This window comes from Lingula anatina, chromosome 1 (assembly GCF_051362555.1).
Source record: "Lingula anatina isolate TDL-2025a chromosome 1, LinAna3.0, whole genome shotgun sequence".
In the NCBI taxonomy this organism is placed as follows: domain Eukaryota; kingdom Metazoa; phylum Brachiopoda; class Lingulata; order Lingulida; family Lingulidae; genus Lingula; species Lingula anatina.
The window spans coordinates 64,832,857-64,854,946 of NC_141767.1; the positions used below are offsets into that span (position 1 = coordinate 64,832,857).

The 22,090-nt window shown below is 39.4% G+C and overlaps 2 protein-coding genes across 2 annotated transcripts; one reads left to right on the top strand and one right to left on the bottom strand.

Annotated features, from left to right (window-relative positions):
* Positions 1-1,047: 1,047 nt before the first annotated feature.
* Positions 1,048-14,303, bottom strand: LOC106162387 (uncharacterized). The gene is made up of 5 exons (XM_013539680.2): positions 13,441-14,303; positions 4,254-4,616; positions 3,457-3,967; positions 3,098-3,234; positions 1,048-2,397 (listed from the first exon to the last, which is right to left on the bottom strand). Exons 1-5 carry the CDS (start codon positions 13,502-13,504, stop codon positions 2,027-2,029), a joined length of 1,446 nt encoding a protein of 481 aa, XP_013395134.2. The 5' UTR covers positions 13,505-14,303; the 3' UTR covers positions 1,048-2,026.
* An 875-nt stretch (positions 14,304-15,178) lies between these two features.
* Positions 15,179-21,290, top strand: LOC106162141 (uncharacterized). The gene is made up of 8 exons (XM_013539291.2): positions 15,179-16,500; positions 17,270-17,534; positions 17,751-17,800; positions 18,028-18,123; positions 18,503-18,673; positions 19,074-19,210; positions 19,491-19,701; positions 20,335-21,290. The coding sequence occupies exons 1-8, from the start codon at positions 16,389-16,391 to the stop codon at positions 20,367-20,369; spliced, it is 1,077 nt and encodes a 358-aa protein (XP_013394745.2). The 5' UTR covers positions 15,179-16,388; the 3' UTR covers positions 20,370-21,290.
* Positions 21,291-22,090: the final 800 nt, after the last annotated feature.

A 22,090-nucleotide genomic window follows, 5' to 3' on the forward strand; every position in this document is an offset into this window, starting at 1 on the left:
TAGGGTGCTGTTCTTTAACGCACCTGTCTATGAATTCATCTTACTCCGAGGAGATCCATTATGATATGTTATTACAACCATGAATGATACCCTTATATTATGTTAACCCCTATGCAATGTTTTACGTTATGTGCCTGTTAACAATAGCCTTAATAGGCTTTATCATGTCATATATTTTCGGTGTCTGGGCTTGCTGGTCAGGACCTCCATATTTAGGGAAAGTCTATAAACGGTTCTTTTCGCCAATTCCTGTACTATAATTGAATTCATTTGTTGTGTTGTTTATTTTTAGCTCTCTTATTTAGAAATTGAGTACTCGACTATACTATATCCAACATGGGTTATTGAAAGGGATATAGAATTATAAATAAAATTAGTCTTTGTCTCTGGTACACGTAGAGCCGCACTTGAAAAGACTGGTGCACTTCGCAGGATGTTTGGAATGCGAATTTGCACTGAAAAAGTGCACGCCTGACAGATTACCAACGTAAGAGGACATGGTTTATGATCACAAGCCTTAGCACACAGACAGTCACAGGTATATGCGGCAGAACCAATGTTCCGTTTCAAACCAACTTGAGTTGGCCTTACTCGGTGCGACCATCTGAGCAGGTCGAATGATGACGATAATACAGACAGCAAATCAAATCCTTCTGTTTGGATGGATTCTTTTGGAAAGCTTACCGTAACCGGACGGCGTAATGTGCTGCACTGGGTTAGGATGACCCAAGTTGGGTTGAAACGCTGCTTATCAAAAGTGTTTAAAAAGGTACCAAAGAATAGAGGAAGGTGTGGAGCTCGGTCTTCCCACAAGCGTATCTCAAAAGATTATATTCTTGATTGAATCTTGGATCCTACATTGAACGTATCTTTTGATATCACGGGTAATAACAAATAAATCCCCCTACAAAAAAAGAACTGCATTTCATCCCTTTACTAAGTGTGTGTTCATGTCTTTGTTACCTTACATATCTCCGGTTAATAGGAGTATTTTCAAATTTAACGGCTCCTTTGAACGCCTACACTCCAGAATTATACAGACTCAACTAGCTTTTGATTATCTTTTATTTAAACAAAATTAAGTTATATTTCATTTACAAATTAAAAAGTATATACATAGTATTATCGCCATATGGACCTCGTGTCATCCCTGTCACGTAGCGCAATAGAATGCATAAATTGCCATCCAGTGTGTGATTGTGATCAAAAATGGAATAACCATCCCAGACAAATAGCTCTTTTATACATCTTCTCAACTGTATTGTTATGGAACAATGGAGTACATAATTCACATATCTCTGCATACAGTAAGCGTTCTAAGATATTTGCACAAAAGAAAAGGCCGTCCATGTATGATGCTCTACATTGATAGAACCCATCTGGATCATAAGCTATCTTAAATAAAAGGTGGCTCATCATACTAAGGAAATCGAATTCGGGATAAACTGCCTTCACATCGGGGGTACTAGATCCCACTACTGATGTTTAAGGTTGCCCAATTTCTATGGCAACGGTTTCTGTCAATGCACTGAACACTTAAATCAGGGACAACAGAGAGTTTACCTTAGGGGTATTGCAATCAAGTCTTAAGCCAGAACTGAACCTGATATAACCTGATGCAAACGCAGCTAGGATATATCATGGACATAACTTCTTTCATGCATTACACATCTTGCAATGCATCAATGTTCCATGTAATGTACTCTATACGGACTCCGACTGGGTATAACGGTCCACACAATACGGACAATACACACTACTTTCTAGGTATATGTACTTCCGAGATTATGGTGTCTGGCATCTTGCTGTTATAGTTATTTAAAACTAATCATTTGGCACAGAATAAATGCGTTCTTAAAAAACATATACACTTGTTTACATCACATAATTATGTACAATAAAGCTCGGAAAACGCTCACGACTCCTTCCTCGTCAAAACAACTGCCACGTCAACAGTGGTCTCTAACCATTCCCTATAGTGAATTTGATATGAATATGATAAATGGGAAAACTGATGCTCAACATCTCAACACTTTGTCCCGTTTTCATTGGTCACAGTGACTTCCCACTGTTTTTGTTTGGACCCTTTTATCACGTGCTCGGGTTTGCGAATATCGGGCAGCTTTTCTGCTTCTTTTCGAGGAACTTTTCTTTTCGCTGGCGCACAGATGCAAACCACGCCGATAACAAGAATTAAAAGAGCAACCAGCCCCAGGCCGGCCCCTATTAAAATACCCAAATCTATTGAAGTAATGAAGTCAAGAATACTGTTAGACGTGCTGCCACTGTCATTATTTGCGTTCTTTTTATAGTTAATATTTGTGCTGCTCTCGGCCTCCGGGATATTGTCCAGCAAGGAGCCGTACTGTTTTTGGCATAGTGGTACTGCTCGTGGCACTGAAAAGAGAAAAATCATCATCTTGAATATTGTGACGCTAAACAGAGTAGAATTGAAAATACTTATATGTTATCCATGCTGACTTCTTATTGTTTTTTACCGTGGAATCTCAAAGGTAAGGACAATGCGATACTTTGATTCCCCTAGTCTAAATTAATCCTGTTTGAGGTACATATTTTGGATATGATATGTGAAAGTTGGTCAACTTAGATATCTGTACGTAAGGACCGAGCCCCGGGGTTCGGACCACGAATTACTCATTGAATCTTGCTATTGTATCACTTTCCAGTTGATTTGAAGTACATATTTAGCTACTGATGGCCCTTGAAAAACTTTCTTAGAAGGGCGTTTACTCAAAGTATTAGCCTGCATTTTACAGTAGCTCTCGGTAAGAATTATGATTTTTACAACATTTGGCTAACTTCTCACGGCTTTTGCGCCTTTATTAACACATCTGTTAAACCCCTCGTGGTTGTGTTGTATCAACAAATAAAGGCGAACAAATTTGATCTTGTGATAATCTACATTAGGCTCAAGTATGTAGTAAGTGCGAATTAGTGTCTTATTTACATGCCCAATGCCGTCTTTTGGAACTTCTATCCACAACGACAGCTCTGATTGTGCCAGCATTAAGACGGCAATCAGATCGTCTTTTATACCACAAAGAAGGAGCTCCGGGCTACAAGAAAAATAACTCACCTCCGACTCCTGTCAGTGGTATGCCTGGGTCCCATCCCCTTCGTAATGACTCTGCTATATAGTTTGTCACCATCTCCGCCGTTTGGAGGCAATAAAGATCGCAATTGGCGTTGACCAGTTTTAAATAGACGGCCGACCTTAAAGAATAAAACGACACAAGTTAGATAACTTGAATCCCGCCAAGGGTTTGACGTTTGCAACACAAAAGGCTTAGCGTGTATAAACAATATATTATACACTCACCTTGAGTACAAGAATCAGATATAAATCTGACGACTACTGTGACAAGCAATCCATTATATAAGAAGAAGGTGTCGTGTTGCAGTGTGAATAATATCAAATAATGAGATACAACCTACCCGCTTTTCAAAATTTTCCCGTAGTCCTGCCAACGGTAGTCAATGGAGGTATTTTTTAAATTAGTCCAAGGTATTATTGCATAATTGATATAATTTTCCAGTTTTGTGCTTGTTGTCCCTGAAAGGTAAGTTCTAAACTGAAGATCCTGGTCTACAGTGACAATAGTTCTTAGCAGACGACTGAGGCGCCACAGAAATGCCTTAAGATCCACCTTTAATACATCAGGCTCCTGAGAAGTCACGGCGACAAATTTACCGTGAAATACGTTGGGTGTTTGTCTGCTCGGGCAATCCCCGCCGTCGTAGGCACAGCCTTCTGCGCGGCAGCCACGGTCGCACACTCCGTTGGCGAAACTTCGACGGCAGTAGTTGTCGTATAAACGATTGCATGGCGCAATTTTCCGACGACAGTCAAACCCATCAAATAATTCTTCAGGTCCGTTGCACTCGGAGTCACATTGTCCATTGAGGAATTTACTTCTACAAGTGTCACTGTATGGCTGGCAAATTACTTGAAAAAAGATAAAGCAGAGGTTAGTCTACTAGTAAAATAAATTTGCGACACTAATACTTTTCTTTTCTTTCAGTGAAAGTTGCGTTGACATTGTAGCAACGTAACTACAAATTGGCGATATATTTTACTTAGCACTTTAAAGTGATTTTAAAAACACACCATTGTATCTCGAATGAATGAAATTTGACATGTCTTAGATAAAGACGACGGTTAGGGAGTAGGAAGTGAATTGGAACAACACGGGGAGAGTTCAAATGGAAAACAAGACGTTTGTATCACTTACCGGCTTCTCCCTCCAGGTTGAGGCACACTTGTGTGGAGACAGTCACCGTATGTTTGTTAAATCCGTGACCGACACACTCAATGTGACATGAATATTTCCCCAAATCTGCGGGCTGAACGCTTCTTATTCTGAGAAGCGACACGTACTCTCCAGCCATGACTCCCCAGCCGGCGCTCCACACACCATACTTATCGGAGTTTTGTACGCCGTCTATCTTCACACCATTCCGTGTCCACTGGATTGTCTTCTCGTCACAGGTTTCGTTCAAATCAGATTCCAAGATTCTAAATACTAAGTCCAAAGTTCCTCCTTTGCTGCTAATGCTTTGGCAGGGCTGGTGTGGACTAGGGAAGTAGTACGAACCTACGGCAACAAATAGAAGGAAAAACGTGAATACCTTGGTCAACATTGTCCTGTAATACATAGTGTTGTCATCGTTCACGGTAGGTTGGAAACTGACCAACGGCTACAAGAGCAAGCACTCTATAATACTCAAATAATCCTCAAAACCGCCAACCAATTGCCTTTGAACGACAATTACTATCCATTAAGTGGGTCTTCCTGCTCATCTGGCTGCTGTTATGGCACAAAGCTGTACCCTGGGGGTAGGACTCAGGGACAGGTATGAAAAGTAGAATTCAGATGACACTAATTGAGAGTGTCACATTAAAATGGCTAACTTTAACTGAAGAGGAGGGTTGTGGTGACAAGCACTGGCTACTTGAAAGCTCTTCACGTGGGCAAAGTGTGAAGTAAACCTAGGTGTTTAGGCCGGCAAGGGGCTGTGAAGTAGCTAATACGTGCAGATCGGCAGTGAATAGGTAATTTTGACAGAATTCGCATGCGTAGGTGCAATCCCCTATACAAACTCATTAAAGGAGCTTCCAGTAAGAGGAACATATGGCGTATTGCCTGTTTCACAAATCCACGACGCTACTAAATTGGCCACTTTAAGCCTCCTTTTATTACTATCATTACTGATGCAATTTCGATAAATGCTCACGCTGGTTTCACTTTGTCACTTGTTTGAAAACATTGGGCAGCGACGGCAAATAGCCCAATTATTACCCATGAAAGGAGAATAATCGAAAATTCTACAGATAATAGAAGTTTTACTAAACGATGACAGCCCCCCCCCCCCCCATCCAGTTCTTGCAGGAAGACAGGTAAATGAAGGGCCAGATGGCTTGCTAGGTAGGGCAGTTAACAGTTCCACTGATTATTTAATTTGTTGTTCCGCATAAATGATCTTTTGACAGTTTGGATCCCCCACCGTTCGGACCGAGCAAGGCATCCGCCAGAAATGGTAGCGAGTGTCGGTCTTGCACAACCGAACCGTAGGGGGTTTACCCAACAGGATTTCCACACAATAAGATTTTGAAATGAAGATAGCTGATATTGTTGACGTCATGGTCACATCCTGTAATTAGAAATTGCAGTACAATACGTACACAAATGGGCCCAGTACGTTCAGGAAAATACTAATAATAGCGGTCAAGTGACATTACGACCCTTATTTAAGTTTGTCGAGTTTTTATGGCAAAGTCTTTCAACATCGTTACTAAAAAATCTTCGCTTACAGATCACGACATTTTTTTCTACACTTCTCTATGTGTTTGTCTTTCCCAAACCAATTACAAGGCCTAAAATTACTGCACCTATTGTCATCAGTTAATGTACTGGACAAAGAGTCTTTTGACATTAACTGTTTAAAAAGATTGTTCATTTATCGTGTTCATTTTCATCACCTGCCGGGACCACCTCTTGCCACCAGAAAGGCTCACTTAACCGGCCCCGGGCGATTTTCCGCCTATCTTATTGGTTTGCAGTTTACGATAATCTGTGGCAGGGTCAAATGGAAACGATGATTTATCTTTGTGTTAGTAGGTGATTTCAAGAATCCTTTTACTTGGCAAGCAGGTGCGAGCTTGACGATGTCAATGCAATGCCGTGCGGCAGCCAAGAGCTTCAGTTTTCTCTATTTAAAGAAAATAGTTTTCCGGTGGTTTCAATAGCGTTTTTATTTGTTGTAGTTGGATTATCTGGCTGTGTAATCTTTTAATCTTCGATTCTTCTAGCGGACAAAATTTGTCGAAACATCAATAAATTGACACGGTCTATTCAAAAACATTCTTTACTCACGTAGACCTTCGATGTTTGATTTTACCTCAGCAAATAAACAGTGTTAGTTTTATGGGTCCGAGTTTTGTTTCACGCATGCGCTGCAAAACGACAGATGTTGGTAGGCCACGTGCATAATCGTGATTTAGAAGGAGTATAACAAATTCATTATACTTTATCAAAGGCCTGATTCAAGTTCACTTACAGAATGCTGCAATAATATGGAAACATTCCAGATTAAGGCGGAGATATCCGACCACCTGCCTTGAACTGTTGCGTCACCTATCGACGAAAGAATTAAGATTAAGTTCTCAAAGACAATTCGTGTGGCAGTGATCGTCCAGGCATTAGTCAAATTACAATTAAAAAACTACCAAATCATTTTTATATATTCACGGCGACGCAAATACCAAACCGGGCTCAAGATGGAGCAGTGCTTTTACGGAGAGTTCTATATCGTTGTCGCCCTGAGTCGCGCGGTATTTGCTGTGAGACAACAAGGACGTGGGGGGAATATATATTCCCCAAAAAAGCAATTTCATCTCCACTGCAACAGAGTGCTTATCATGAGTCATTTTAATATATAGCGCGACCTGCTGTTTTGTGACTCTTTATCACTGTAAAGGTTGAAACGAGGCCGAGTCAAATAAAAATGCCCTTAGACTTGAGCTACTTGACCCAACTTTGAGTTGTCTTCCAAGTGAATTCCTACATTCAATCTACACGACTAGTTAAGCACAAAATCTAAAATCTCAAATTTGAATTAATTTCAAAGTTATACAATTCCTATCAATTTCCCCTGACTTCTAATTGAAATATACAAGCAATTGTTCAAAGTTTGGTGAAACATTTCCAAATGGGAAAATGCAAATATCACCCTCAAAAATTGAGAAAAAAAAAAAACATTTACATTTTATCCCATTAAACTCAATCGTGGGACAATAACGTTAACTTGTTAAGTGGACTGTGCGTTGTTTTCTGTGGTTGAAGCTTCTGTTGCACCGTTAGACTAAAGTAAATACAGAAACGTATTTGATAGATTTGAGGGAGGTGAATAAAAGTAAATAAAGTTATCGGCAGCGATCAATGCGCCAAAAGAGCTCGCGTGTGAACACGCCAGGTGCAAGCTATCAAAGCATAAAGCACTGCTAGCGTACACCGAGGTTTTCATTGAGCAACTGAAATGTACGGTCAGTTTTGATTGTGCTCAGTGGATACGCCACGAGTCAAGATGTAGATAAGGAATAGTTTACAACACACGACTCGCGCAACGTCAAGTTGGCAAACACCTTTGAAAGGGATTGTTGTCTTCACCTTTTATCAACCGGCCAACTGAACACGTTCAATTTGAGACTAAGTCAATAGAAGTTTTCCAAAACATCAATAAAGAGTCTAACCACCCAAAAATATTCCATCTGCTCTCATCGGTCTTTTGTTCAATTTTGCAATTCTTTTTTGGAATGGGTCTTAGATTCGGGGAGAGAGAGAGAGAGAGAGAGAGAGAGAGAGAGAGAGAGAGAGAGAGAGTCATGTTACTCATGCGTGACAAAAATTGCATCTCTTAAAATCCAAGGATGTAATAAAAGAGACTTAAACATAACTGTCCAATATTGCTCAGTATAGTGAAAACGTCATAAATGTCCCATATTACTTTTTGTTGTCTCGTACAAGACCATCGTAAATGTCAGTGCCTACGGGACAAAGAAAACCTTATGTTTTTATTGCGTTTACAAATGTCTCCATTTGTGAAAAAACATATGGAGGTATTACTGTAATTGTGGATAATAAACAAAAGACCCTTAAGCGAAAGCTGCAAAGCTGGCACGCTTTGTGGTACCTTTTTTTTCTGTTTGTCAAGCAGTACGGTATACTTCAAACCGCGCAGCTGCTGCGGTGGCAATGGAAAGACCTCAAAAGTCGACCAGAGACGAGACAAATAGCCAAACTTTAGCTGTAATTAAAATACACGGGGCAAAATCGTCGACTTTACGTACATGTACCATTAAGACCTTAAGGGTCATGCCACAATAATTCACTGTCAACCTTTCCCTCTGTCGTTTCCTTGTAAATTTACCTCTACTGGACAAGAGAGATATGGGTTCTCAAACGATAACTCACCACACCTGCATCTGATATGGACCATAAAACGTTTTATGATTTTCAGCTTCATTTCAATGAGTTGCGTTTTTATAATTTACTATCCTTTGTTTTATATCGAAAAAGAGTTAATGGTAACAGGTTTGCACGAACGCGCATGTTCGTATGTGTGTGTGTGTGCACCCTCATATGTGTAATTAGGCATTTTGATACAAGCAAATGTTAAAAAACATAGTGTTCCAGTATAACGCCACATTATTGCTACACAGACAAAAATAAACGCACATAGAATATTCATGGTCTTATGGTTTTCAGGTTAATTTCAATATTTATAATTAGGACACCAAAGTGTATTCAGAACTCGCGCCCACCCATTAAATGACCATGAATATGTTTACACGGACAAAGTCGAGGGCGGCGTGAACGCTGGCTGCGTCGTTTACACCACTTTTTCGCACCCTTTATTCAAATCAGCATGGAACAGCCCTAAGTCGAAAACTAAAAAGACATCTGATCATCTAATTCGTGGGTTTGGTTCTGGACGAGCCGCCCTCCCCTATGCCATGACCTGTGCTGCTTCATTCGAATGACACTATCCTAATCATAACTGAGGCAACATAAAGCCTAAAATTACACTCCTAGTCTTCTGAACAACGGCCTCCGCTCTCAGCTTTCCTGCCCTCTTCCAGCTTATTTAATCCTAACAACCCACAAATAGACTGGCGAATTATAATTTATTGCCAGAAATTAGAGCGTGTCAAAGTGATTTAATAAAATTCTCCTCCTTTCCAAATCTATCTCTACTTTATGTGTCACTCCCTTTAATAAGACTTGAAGAAGGCCGATGGTACACTATGGTTACAGGTTGAGTGCCGAGACAATTTACGAGACACCTGGTTTACTAACTACCATTGAGTAATGTGTATGGCGTTGTCGTAGACCTTCTTTTGTGAAACTCTATCTAACAAAGCTTGATGTAGGTAATAGACTTGCTCAGCACTCCGGTAAACCCAAACTAATTCCGCGAGACAGGATGAGAATGTTTCAGATTTATTGTGTGCTCTATTAAACAATCAGAACGACGAATAGTTTCCAAGCGACGGTGAAACCTGCCGGTTTTATGTCATCTCCACAATGACAATGGACAACCTACTACGGCCACAAAAGACAGAAAAGCTTCGTCTACCTCATTTTCTGAAACGTTAGAAGACGTGACCGGCGTGCCAAGACGCCGTGACACATCGCCTGTGAGGTGTTAACCCGGCCAAATTGGTCCTTGGGTATTTTTCTAATTAAACTGATATCAATCCCTCTGATTTTCAGACAGGAAATCGTGAGAAAGAATTGTTGAGAGGAAATTCAGACTGCCAAAAAAATCATTCGACACCCCACGACGTTAGTTGTACACATTTTCCCGTTTTTTCCCCCTTTTTAACAGAAAAGGTTGGAGGGAGAATCGAATGTCTTTTGATAAATTTAAAAGTCGAATACTGAGAAATGATATTTTGCAGCGAGATATACTGATAACTAAAAAAGCTTGTATTTTGATATGAATGCGTGTTGGTGCGACCGCGTGTGTGTGTATGGTGGGGGGGGGGTGAAAGCATCATGCTGAAAATAATATTCAGAAATGTTGTACGCTATACTGTCTTAATACACCTTGTAAAGAATTGACTTATTATACCCTGTTTTTTTTTGGGGGGGGGATTTATGAAAAATCAAAAATGCAATTCAAGCTCTGTAGTGAAAATATTAACTTTCTCGATACTGCAATACATGTCCAAATTAAAAAGTAACCTATCAGCCATTTCAGAGTTGCGTAGGCTCCCACTTTGGAAAAATCAGTTTTTGAAGTAGACATTAAAAAACTATATTGTGAGCACCTGCTGAAGCTCGAGACACTGTATTCTGAATATTTCTAACCCCGATAAGTCATCGTCCTAGTGCAGATGCGCCGACTTCAGCCAAGCCATAATACCTAATGTACTCGCTTGGTTACATACTTAAGATGCAAAAATGTGTGATCCACATATCAAAATGGAGGTGATGCCCTCACTCTCCTTTCAATGCCTGCACAAGACACTTCATATTTTCCCCATTGATCCTCCATTACCAACCAGACAGTCAACTCATCAGTGTATATAAAACCTCGCCTTTGTGTTGTGAGTTGTGTAGTTTTTCCATAGGATTCCCACTTGTATTGTATCGCTGACCTGGCCTTGGCGTATTGTCAGGACCTGAATAAACGGCTTAGAAAAGCACATCCTGAGTTCAATAGGGCCTGAGGGTCGCTTTCACACGGAGTTGAAAGAAAAGACTGAGAAAATCCCTATCATATTTGCCACTTCCCAATACTCTTTCTTAAGAAAAATAGACATTTCCTCTCCGCCTATTTAAAATTGAATTATCACAAATATAAAATGAGAGGTAAATCATGGCGTTTTTTTTTCAGAAAAACATTTGCAAGAAAGTTGAACAGTCTGATAGATTTATTAAATACAAACAAGCAAAAATTTAAATCTTTTGAAACACGCGAGCTCGTCTGTGCAATATCCTATTCTACAGAAAAATATGCCGTGTATTCTAGTACTCCAGACTGTGTAATAGAATATGTCGGTAAATTGCACCGCACCACTTCATCTTTATGCAAAAAATGTTGACAAACGAAGCAGGTGCAGATTTAATGATATTCTCCGTCCAGATTTCACGAGCTTTTAAGCAAACTCTTTCCCACAAACAATTACTAGTGCCTTGTAGTCACATTAATCACATGCACGTCAGTTTTATCGAAAAAATCAACCAACGTCAGACCCGGTAGAATATATTGAAAGAAAGGTGACACTAAACTGAAATATTTTATGCAAATAACAACATTTCAAGTCATGATTTATGGAGAATGAAGATCATACTGTCTTTGAATTATATAGTAGGATAAGAAGAGCACAGAGACTCGTCTGCTTCATTGCGCTTTGAGATAAGGGCCCGCGCGCTTAATTATCATTACGGAAGGTGCAACCGTATATCTCTGACCTGGTGCATTGAGCAAAAGTTCCTTATCTGAACTGAGAGATACCAGTAGACGTATTACTTATCTCAGTAGGAAATAATCATTAAATGAGAAAAAAACATTGCCGCATGCCATTTTTTTTTTACTTTTATCTATCGATCTGAAGATGTTATCAAGACAAAATTTTGATACTGTTAAAAGTTTCCGCTACATTAGTTATGCCTAGGACCCACTACTAAACAACATGGGCCTATGTTATGCGAAGTACCACTGATTCTCCACTTGGCGTCGCGCCGGCTATAAAATAAATGACATCTCGTGTTTTCCAGACCATCTGCCTTTTTTTAATCGGCGCCTTGTAGAATCGTCATGTAGAGATGACATCTTTCACTCCTCTGCGACTCCCGTTCCCTTTTGACGGGATGCCACTGACGACCCCTCGCCAGGCACGTGCATAGTCCAAACACGCCATACGTTATCTTTCAGAAAGTATAATTTGGTAGTAAAGATGCAGATTTTATTTCGTGACCAAGAGCAGTAATACACGTTTTCATCGCAGACACGCTTATTGCGTTGTGCCTACTGCCAGAATAATTTGTCATTTCATACCACTATTCATTTCATTCATTCATTTTCATCTTGGTTATTTTTTTTTAGACATCACCGGCATATTTACTCGGTAGAAATGCACCAGGTATTCGCATCATAACGTTATGAGTGTTTCAGCATTGTAGTGGGACAATCACTCAAATTCTTGCACGTATTTGCACAGTTTTATGTTGCAGTCGATTGCTTTAATGGAGAAAGATTAACACCACTTGTACATTGCTTGCAGAGAAAAAATCATCTAGTGGAAGCGCTTAAAATATAAAAAGCACCTAACTTGATTTATACAACGAACTTGAACCCAGCCGTTCATGACCGTTATTGGACGAATAACAGGTACGGACTGAAGGCGTCTTTCTTCAATAAAATCACACCTTTTGTTTAAATCTATGCATTCTTCAAATTAAATAAAAGCCGAAACAACAAATTTTGGTTTTAAAATCAACCTTAATCCTTAAAGGAATTTATCTTTTATAAAACCAGAAGCGAGATCTTTGGAATGGTCCTTTTAAGAAAGAGACTGTTGCCACGCCACAAATTTCAAGGTGGTCTTGGTATTCAGTGTGTCCCAAATATCTTCTCACTGTGTTCACTTGCTGATATAACTAAATTGTAACACAGGTTTTAGTCATGTGTCGCCTTATGGGACAATCCCCCGAATTGCGAAGTCAGATTACCCCGATAATCCACTATGCCACTGCCACCGTTTCGACTTTCACACGGTCGGAAAGCTTGCTTTTCAGCTATATCGCCGTAACCTTGCAATCCAAACGATGTTAGAGATAATTCCTAAGCCACTAACAGTACTGAATGTCAATACAAAACGCAAGGATTTTATATCAAATCTCGCTGCGTATTAATCGTGTTTTTGGAACGCTCCATGAGGCAAATCTGTTAAGCGACACTATTTATGCTGTTCGTGGGATGGGAGACTTACAACCCGAGTGGCAGTGGTATAATAGGAATGCCCGCATTTCAATGTCAACGTTAATAGCCAAACTACTGTCAATTCTTTGAGTGTAATCAGTTAGACCGAACCCACATAATCCCCCCTGTACTGTCAGTGTTGGAACTCGAATATGACAGCATGAATGGGGGCCTAATTGAGATTTTATTCACTTATGAATAGTCCGGGGCCTCGTTGCCCAACCTCGACCGAGAGATACGCTGAGGTAAACAGTGAAATGGTTTTACTGTGGGACATGAGGGGCGACTTATGTGCTACTGTCAATATAGAGAGTAAACACCAAAAGGGGGACAAAGTTGTTAAAGAGAATTCTTTTCACACACCCCTTGTTCTTGTACTGAGTACACACACTAGTTAAGTTAAGAAGCGCCCATACCGGACTGACTTACCTGTGCTTTCTGAGGTTACGAAGCGTAACAATCCAAGGACGACAACACAGCTGAAGTCCCACATTTCTGCTTTTCCTTTCTATCTATCCAAGAAGTCGCCTTCTCTGACTAAATCGTCCCATGTCTTAACCTTTTTTCTTGCTTGTGCCTTCTACTATGAACGCTGTTAACTATGTGCTTTTTTAGTGGTACTACTTGTGGAGCGCTCTGCGTTATTGACTGGTCGTTACTGAACTCGTGGGCCGCGGTTGACACAGATCATCTTACAGGGATCAGCCGCTTTCGGGTGACACGGAGCACTACGCCGTCAGTTGCGGTTATACAGCTCGTATGTCAACTACAGTGCTGTCGTTTGTCAGCAATGGATAAGGGCAGAATATAACAGCCGCCTTCCCCAGAGATGTGCTTTTTAGGAAGAATGAAAAATGAACTTAAAGTCCTTGCTCACTTCTAAACTCAGGTGCACCTTTTTGTTTTGTCACTGGAAAACGGCCACGGTGAATGTAAAATATCTACTTAGATGGTATTTGAAAAAGTCGCTGAAATTTGAATTTTATCTGCTGAAGCGTGGCTGTCTACCACAGACGTTCTGCGTTCCGTTGTCAAGTTTCCGCCAGCCACATGGTCCCGGCCTTGATTTAACTTAAGTTATGAATCACGGCCTCCTTATCAGCAATTCAACGAGGAGATGTAGAAAATCACCCGTGCGAAAATGACAGATGGTTGCGGGCCACCTATCCCATAAGCCCCTAATATAACTCGGCTCGTTTTCTACCCGAGTCGAGATAGTGGATGCAACAAATACTTCTTACAGCGTCCCGAACAAAACGCTATTGGTCCTTGTCGTTTGGTCTGTAAGACTGATAGACAGAGCAAACACTCAATATCCTTACACAAACAAGCACAGTGATTGGCTGTTTTTGATGCATCTAGGACACCAGGTCTTTATCAATGGAAAGTATTTGTTTGAGATCTGCCCTGATTTTGTTAGGTAAATAATTGCAACACCTGTGTGTTTTCTTTGCCATCCGCGCGCGCCTCTTTAGAAAGTTCCCTCTAATACTCGCGCGCCTATCTGTAGAAACTCCCCGCACGGCAGACTGGCAAAATAACCAACATATGGATATTAATAATATACATTTTAGAGAGGGGAGGGGTCATCAATATACAAAGCGTTCGCGGGGTATTAATGCCACTAATACCCAATTTACTTGATTTACTTTCATTAGCCTTTTCGTTCCTTTGGCGCATTATTCAGAGAGGCTTTTCATACTTTTCACTCCATTGCCATCTGTGGCTAGGATTGGATAAATAGTGCTTAGTCCGTATTATACCAATCCAAAATATTTGCCTTCCAATCAGCAATGGAAACTTCCGCCTGAACGGAGGGGTTGATTTACAGGGCTTTAATTGTGTTTTTAAAGAGGTTCGTTGACACTCAGCGGGGATAAGTAAATCTCTTTAGTCTTGTAACCGTAAGTAGCGTACCTTAATCGAGGTGCCCTTTGAACACGAAACTACGCCATACCTCCAGAAAGACACGAAGATTAGCAGAATTAATTCCACTCCTAGCAGGGGTAGTCATGTTAAACAATACCAGTCGTAAATAATCTTTCAAGCAACAAACAAGATTACATTACTGATAAACAATTATTCAATTTAGAATGGACAATGCATTTGATCAAAAAGACCATTTTTAGGTTTCAACTATCATGGATTTAACCTATGTCAGTGATATAGAAGTCGAAAGTTCAAGTGGTAGACGTTTTAAAACTTCCTCATTTTACTATTTCCCCTGACACTCTTATCAAAGATTCAGGCATAGAATATGAGATATGAAATCGCGCTGTCTATTAACTGAGATAAACGTTTGTATTCTATGACCTACCACGGGAGCATTTCTACTGAAATTTATACTGAAATATAAGTTTTTTAATATAATTTTCAAAAACTAACCCTTCGATCACTTACAGAGTGATTATACCTCTACTAATTCTATAGCATGTAGAATGAAAAATTCAGGCACGTTTTCTGTTTTTATTTATACGCAAGATTTGATGTCTTTGCAATGACTTATGTTCCCGCATAGAAATAGTGTTGTGCACGGACGAACAAGAATCTAAGGGCTGGCTATATTGCATTCAAATTGTTAACGTGTCATAGGCATTACGCATGACAGAGCAAAACACAACAGCGTGTGTCCGGGCGCATGCTTCAAGAAGCAATACGCGACAAGGACCCTCGTAAAACAGCGACTTCCTGTACTGAGCAGTCCCCAGACTTTATCGAATCGTCACTTGTTTTGTATCATCGAAAATGCGTTAGGAGAGCAGAAAGTTTTCCAAGACAATGACGAAATCACAGCCATGCATGAATAATTACAATTGATTAATAAATGTGATGGTTTGTGCTTTATTTGTCCTGGTAAAAAATTAAAATTGATTTCAAACTTCAAATCTTGAAACAGGATTGTTGGAATTTATACCGACTTCTTAGATCTTCCCATTTTCTTATTTACAAAATCTGCGAGTAAGTTTCAAGGGCATATTGCATCTTTTCAAGTCATGTTCTTCGCAAAATCTTATATATGCAAAAAAATATGTTTCGTATACGTTTCGGTTGTTTTAAGATAAGGCAATTCACCAACGGGTAGCTGGTGAGGATGTAATTGCCGATAAAGTCAAAATTCACTAAATATCTTAACCCAGATCCTACAAATAGTCTCCTTAGAAGAACAATCGGTAAGCTACTGTTTATAAGTTGCTTATTTCATAAAAGTTTTGGCCCTATGTCTATAGGCTGTTGTCGTATGTAACCTTTATTTCTGTTTGCCTTTGCACGCACGTCACGTACCACCCTGCTCTATTTCTCTGCTAGAATGCGACTCTGCATAAAAGTGGCCCATCAACGACGTCCATGCTACACCTTGTTATGTAAATATTTCCACCATGAGTAAAACTAACGGTGAAGACAGTGGGATACCCATGCAGCGTTTGTCTGACTCGGTCACTCCCTCTGCCGGTCAAATAACAGAGAGTGAAGCCACGATAAAGAATCCAGGTAAAGGAAGTGAACTAGCTTTTGAGACCCAACTAGAATCAAACATTTATCTTCTATCCTAGGTCGCAACTATAACCTTGACAGCCTTCAGTATTAGTTTGTTACTCGACAGTGCAGGCCAAAGGCCATTAATATGTAGTCGTTACACCAGTAAAAGGAGCATCGTCAAATACCAAAACAAGGCCATACAAAACTTATAAGTTGGTTAACGAGCGGCAACTCTCTGTAAACAGGGTCAGTAGTCATTTTTTTCCTGATTTTTGTAATGATTCAAACACTTGATGTATAATGAGGGAAGCAGCTGGAATACAGGGTCCCTATTTTTCTATTTTAGTCTATGGGGATGCATTTTTCACTTGAAAAAAAACATCTGATTTCCTCAAAAAATTGGATGGGTCTCGCTCATTAACTAACTCATCATTGAACGTGTTTTATCTCGACATTTAAGGTTTTTTAAAAAAGAATATCAATATCATATTTACGTATGGAATGCTGACAAAAATCTTCACTTGTTATTTTATCATAATAAAGGCAATGCTAATTGGTCGCCATAACAAAGAGTCAAGTCACACAGGGTGGCTTTCCCAGTCTCCAATGCAGTATAGCTATGGAATGCATTGAATCGAGATTATAATTCTTTTTTCCACTTTTTACCAATTATTTTAAGAAAAAGATAAAGTTTTACAACAAATCCATTAGCACAATATTTATGAATATAGGAAGCAAAGACCAAACATCCCTGTATTCCTTTGACCACTTAATTTTTCAGAAGACACTCTATTCTCAAGATGGTGCTTGTCCTTGACACTTGCCATTCTCTGTTTTGTGAGCATCATTGCTATCACCTGTGCTGCGGTGGCTCTGTCCCGTCCACCAGGAGCTACAGTCACCATAGAAGGTGACAACAGAACAGTGTCATCTAGCCAGCAGACGGAGACACTATCGAGCTCCAGTACAAGCGGTGGCTCGCAAGGCGCCAAGAAAAGAATATGGTTGGTTGCAGTGGGGCACGACTATGGAGCACATGATTACATGTAGGTTTTTCTTTACTCTTGGATACAGTTTACTTTGAGATATCCTGAGTGAAATTCTTCAAAGAGCTCATACATTTGCAGGGTCCATATATGCATGTATTATAAAAAAAAAAATGATGAAAATTTATAAATCTCAGTCTGCAGATGAAATGTCACTTTTGTATAACTTAAGTTTTCAGTATTTATACTCTTTTTTTAAATTACTTATGTTTTCAGCGACGAAAGTGGTTACCTTGCAGGGTTTAACCAAGATATTGTAGATGCAGGTAAAAACATGTAATCACATAACATGTGCTGTGCATCGTATGGAGGTTTCTTTGAAAACCTGTAATAAAATTGAGCAACAGTACATGTGTATCTTAGCAGTAGGCTAAGCATGTAAAAACTATTAAATAGATTTTTACAAGGTATATTTGCGTAGGCCACGTTATTTCGATGCCATAGCAAATATGACAGATATGCTATACGCATCTACAATATCTTCATTTTATAGTGTGCAGGGAGGCCAACATGGACTGCAGAACAGTGTGGGACAAATATTCCAATTGCTGGGCCTCAGCAGGCGGACAACATGCTGTCGGAGGTCAAGGTCGGACATTCTCTTTGACTGCATTTCCAGTTTTAGGTTTTGGCGGCTTTATACTAAGTGTACGTGTGTTAAGTCAGCAGAAAGTTTCACCACGACTTCTGACCTCAGGAAGGCAATCTAACGGTATTACAACAGCGGTGGGCGGGACAACAGCACGATCAGATTGGCTTCCTGTGGTAAGAAATCTTATCTAAGTCGCCGCAACTTGTCTGAATATGTAGCTTCCCCTGTCTCTCTTCTACTCTGTATGAAATTATTTAGTTAATAGGTCTACATGCTACTGCATCTTGCTAGATTATTTCAAACATTTGTACACGTATATATATATACACGTATATGGACAGATCACTAAACCATGCAGTACTCTCTCCCACGCTAGGTCTGATGGCCGGGTGGTACGATGCCTGCACTGGTTGGGCGGCGACGGTAGACAGGTTGGCAGTCTTCTCATTTTCTGTGCCATTTATCAAAACAACACGCTCCTTCTTCTTCGTCTCTAAAAATAGCACTGCAAGTTTTGACTGGAGAGACATCACTGGAAAGAAAATCGGTGAGGGACGGTACCGATTTTTTCTTCACCAGGTCATAATTAGCATTCTCTTTTCCTCTTTTCTGTCGGTCACTTAAATTACAGACCATATTTAGAAATGCTTTTAAAATTGTACCTGTTGTACATTCTCCTCTACCACAATATTACTTGTTGTTTTGCACCTTTTGGTGATATCATATAGAGATACATGTATCTAGAGTCCACTACAGCAATGGCAGTACAGAAAAACTCTATGATTAACGTGTAGTACGATTTAAGTGATGAATAAATTTGGTCAGCTCAAACTATCATTTATTTTTGTGGTTATGCCCCCCCCCCCGCCCTGTTTCGAAAATATTCAGTATAAAGCACTTTTTCTGCATGCACGTTTCTACATTTGTCCGACCATCTCAACTTGCAGGGTTTCTCCATGGCTGGGCAAGCAATGACAAGTGCGTGGCCCGCTGGACGGCAGTGTCCGGGTCGGTGTTGAGAGAGGAACAAAAATTTACAGTGGCAAGCCCTGCCCAGTTAAGAGATAGCATACTTAGTGGCACGGTAATTTCACACACACACACACACACACACACACGCACACACACACACACAGAGAGAGAGAGAGAGAGGTTGCCTCAATCAGTCTTTGGAAAAATATGTATAATGCTATTTTAAAGTAGGATTAATATTTATCTGCATTTGGATACAAAAACATGTAGAACGAAAGATCATAAACCACGAACCACTCCAGTTAAACCTTCGTTTCACTAGGTCTCGATGCCATCTCCTTACCATACAATTAAATTATTGCTGTTGTTTTTACATGTTCTCACTTTTCAAGGTGGATGCAGGCTTTGCCGGACAGCGGGACATGGAAGCGGAGATGACGTACCTAGACCAGGTCGGGGATGGGACCAGCTGTTTTGTTGTTGGCCAAGCCATGGTAACACGGAAGGACAGCGACTTCAACTCCTACTGGAACGTCGGTTTCCAAAAACTTGTGTCCAGCGGGAAGTTTAAGAAGCTTTGCGAAGAAACAGAAAAGAAACACGGTAGGTCTCTTTTTAGTTTGTAAAATGCCCTATATACACTTCCGTTATTTGGTTAAAAAATATAAGTTTTGTTCAAAAATTAACAGAAATCTCGCTACCAGCAGTCTCTTTGTTGGCAACCGTCGGAATCGTTTTAAGCCATTTTAGTGGCAGCCCCCTCCCAATGTTTACCAGCGTGTCTAGTTTTCTTTTTGGTAAAGTAAGCTCCCCTTATTTCAAACTAATTAAAACCCTTGGCTGTTTGATCATAATGGTAATTGTTGTACTTTACCAATCTTGTTATTTACAATGATATTGTCGACATTGTTGATAGCGATTTTAGTGCACCATTAAATACCAACATTTGGTCATTTGGCACGTCTCAACAATTTTAAATATTCGAAGACCACATGATGCTCTAAGATAGCGACTATATGTTCTATGGGTAGTGGCTCGCATGTTTTCCTTAGTGTAACAGATAAGCTGTTAAATTTTAAAAAATTGAACTTTAACTTTATTTTGCAAGCACAAAAACAGAAGAGTAATTTTATTCCTCTTACATCAAAGTAAGGTTTTAAATAGGTAAGCATGAAAAAATATTTCTTCGTGTCTGAAAGGTTAGCTTATTGTTACACTTTACTTTTTAACTTTCAGGTCACAAAGGAGACATTGGCTGTGTTGAAACCTAAGTAAAAAGTGCTTAGTGATCTTAATTTCAGCACTTACTTGCTACTCAAGTTCTTTATTTCTAATGTGAGACCTTTCCTGTGGAATGTATAATGTCAACGCAGTGATATCCACTTTGAAAGTGATAAAGTTGGTATAAGATTTCACACTCGATGAAGACATAAATTATAACGTCGTCCAGCAGCGCTTTAGAACCTAAAATTTTATGTCCAGGAATTAATTCCTTTATTATATGCTCTAAAGGCGTTAAGTAAAGATGTGTTGGTTACAGATAAAAATGTTTGAAAAGCGAAAAAAAAAAAGATTTTTTTCATTGAAGCCATAAAATCCTTGGTTTGGGACTGTTTGAAAAATTAGATTGATGGATATTAAAATTTTGATGAATCCGTAAAGCACTTAATGTGTAGATCATTAAAATATTCGTCTTAAGTGTCAATATAATTTTTTTTCTGCAGAGGGTCATTACACTCAATTCGCGCGTCTATTACCCTCTTCCGGGGCCACATTTTGAATACTCACTTGATGTAATTTTTCAAAGACATGTCTCTGGCTAAATTATTAGCAGTTATAGTAACCTATGTATATCCAGCGAAATTATGAGGATTATTACAGGAAACAAATCAGAATTGTCCATCTCATCACTGACATAGTGAAAGTTAGAAAATCAAACCACAACAACATAATTTCTCTTATTGATCATAAGCTGGTTTGATCTATTACACAATGATTTTCGTTACGTCACCGTATCCCACTATTGCTATGTAGCATAACCTCAAATTTTCGTTCTCCAGTAACTATCCAAAAATTCCTGACTCATTTGATCAAGAGTGTTTCTTTCATTTTTCATTATTGTACATAGTGTGTGTTAGATTTGCATCTGCTAGCATTACAACTCAAGTTCGAATAAAGTTTTAATACCGGTGTTTCAATTTTTCATTCAAGATGAAAGCAGACATACCGCGAAAGTTTTCATTGCAATTTTCATTGGTTGTCACTTTTTATTTCTGTAGCTACATGTACGACGGTGACCATTGACGTTCCGCTTAAATATTTGCCCTGTCGGAATAGCTTTGACGCATGGCCATATTACTGAGCAATGTCGAGAGGAGGTGAAATGAAAAATGCTTAAAACTGAAATAAAAACGCAGTAAAATGGATTATAAAAGATTAAATCGAAAATAAAATAAACAGAATAAAATGCCGCTGAAGAAAAAAATTATATTATGTACAGGGATATTTGGTAACAACATAGACACATGATACATCTTTTTTTATCAATTAGTCGAAGGTTGTGTGTTCAGTGACAGAGGTGAAAAATCCCTTTGTAATCTCTGCATCTGGTGTTCTTTCGGGAATGCAATGCAACCCCAATAAATAAATAAATAAATAAATAAGATGTCACTTGCAGTTATTTGGCAGGACTTATCTTCTCAGAATTTTTTCTTAGACCGTAAATCTCGAAAGAACACAACAGTTCATGCTCTTCTCATGGTCGCATTTAATTTCTTTTTCCAATGTGCCTTACCGCTTCGTCCTGCACAACATCTATTTTGTACAAGCGGAGTTTGAAATATAGCGTTTGGCATCAGTTTTTGCCAATTATATTCACTTGCTGCAGTTCAGGCATACATAGTAGAATTTTCAATTTCTGGTTTGCTACCCGTCAACCTACCTCAACAGAAAACTTCAGTTGACAGCTGACATTTTAAAAGAAAATGTCAAT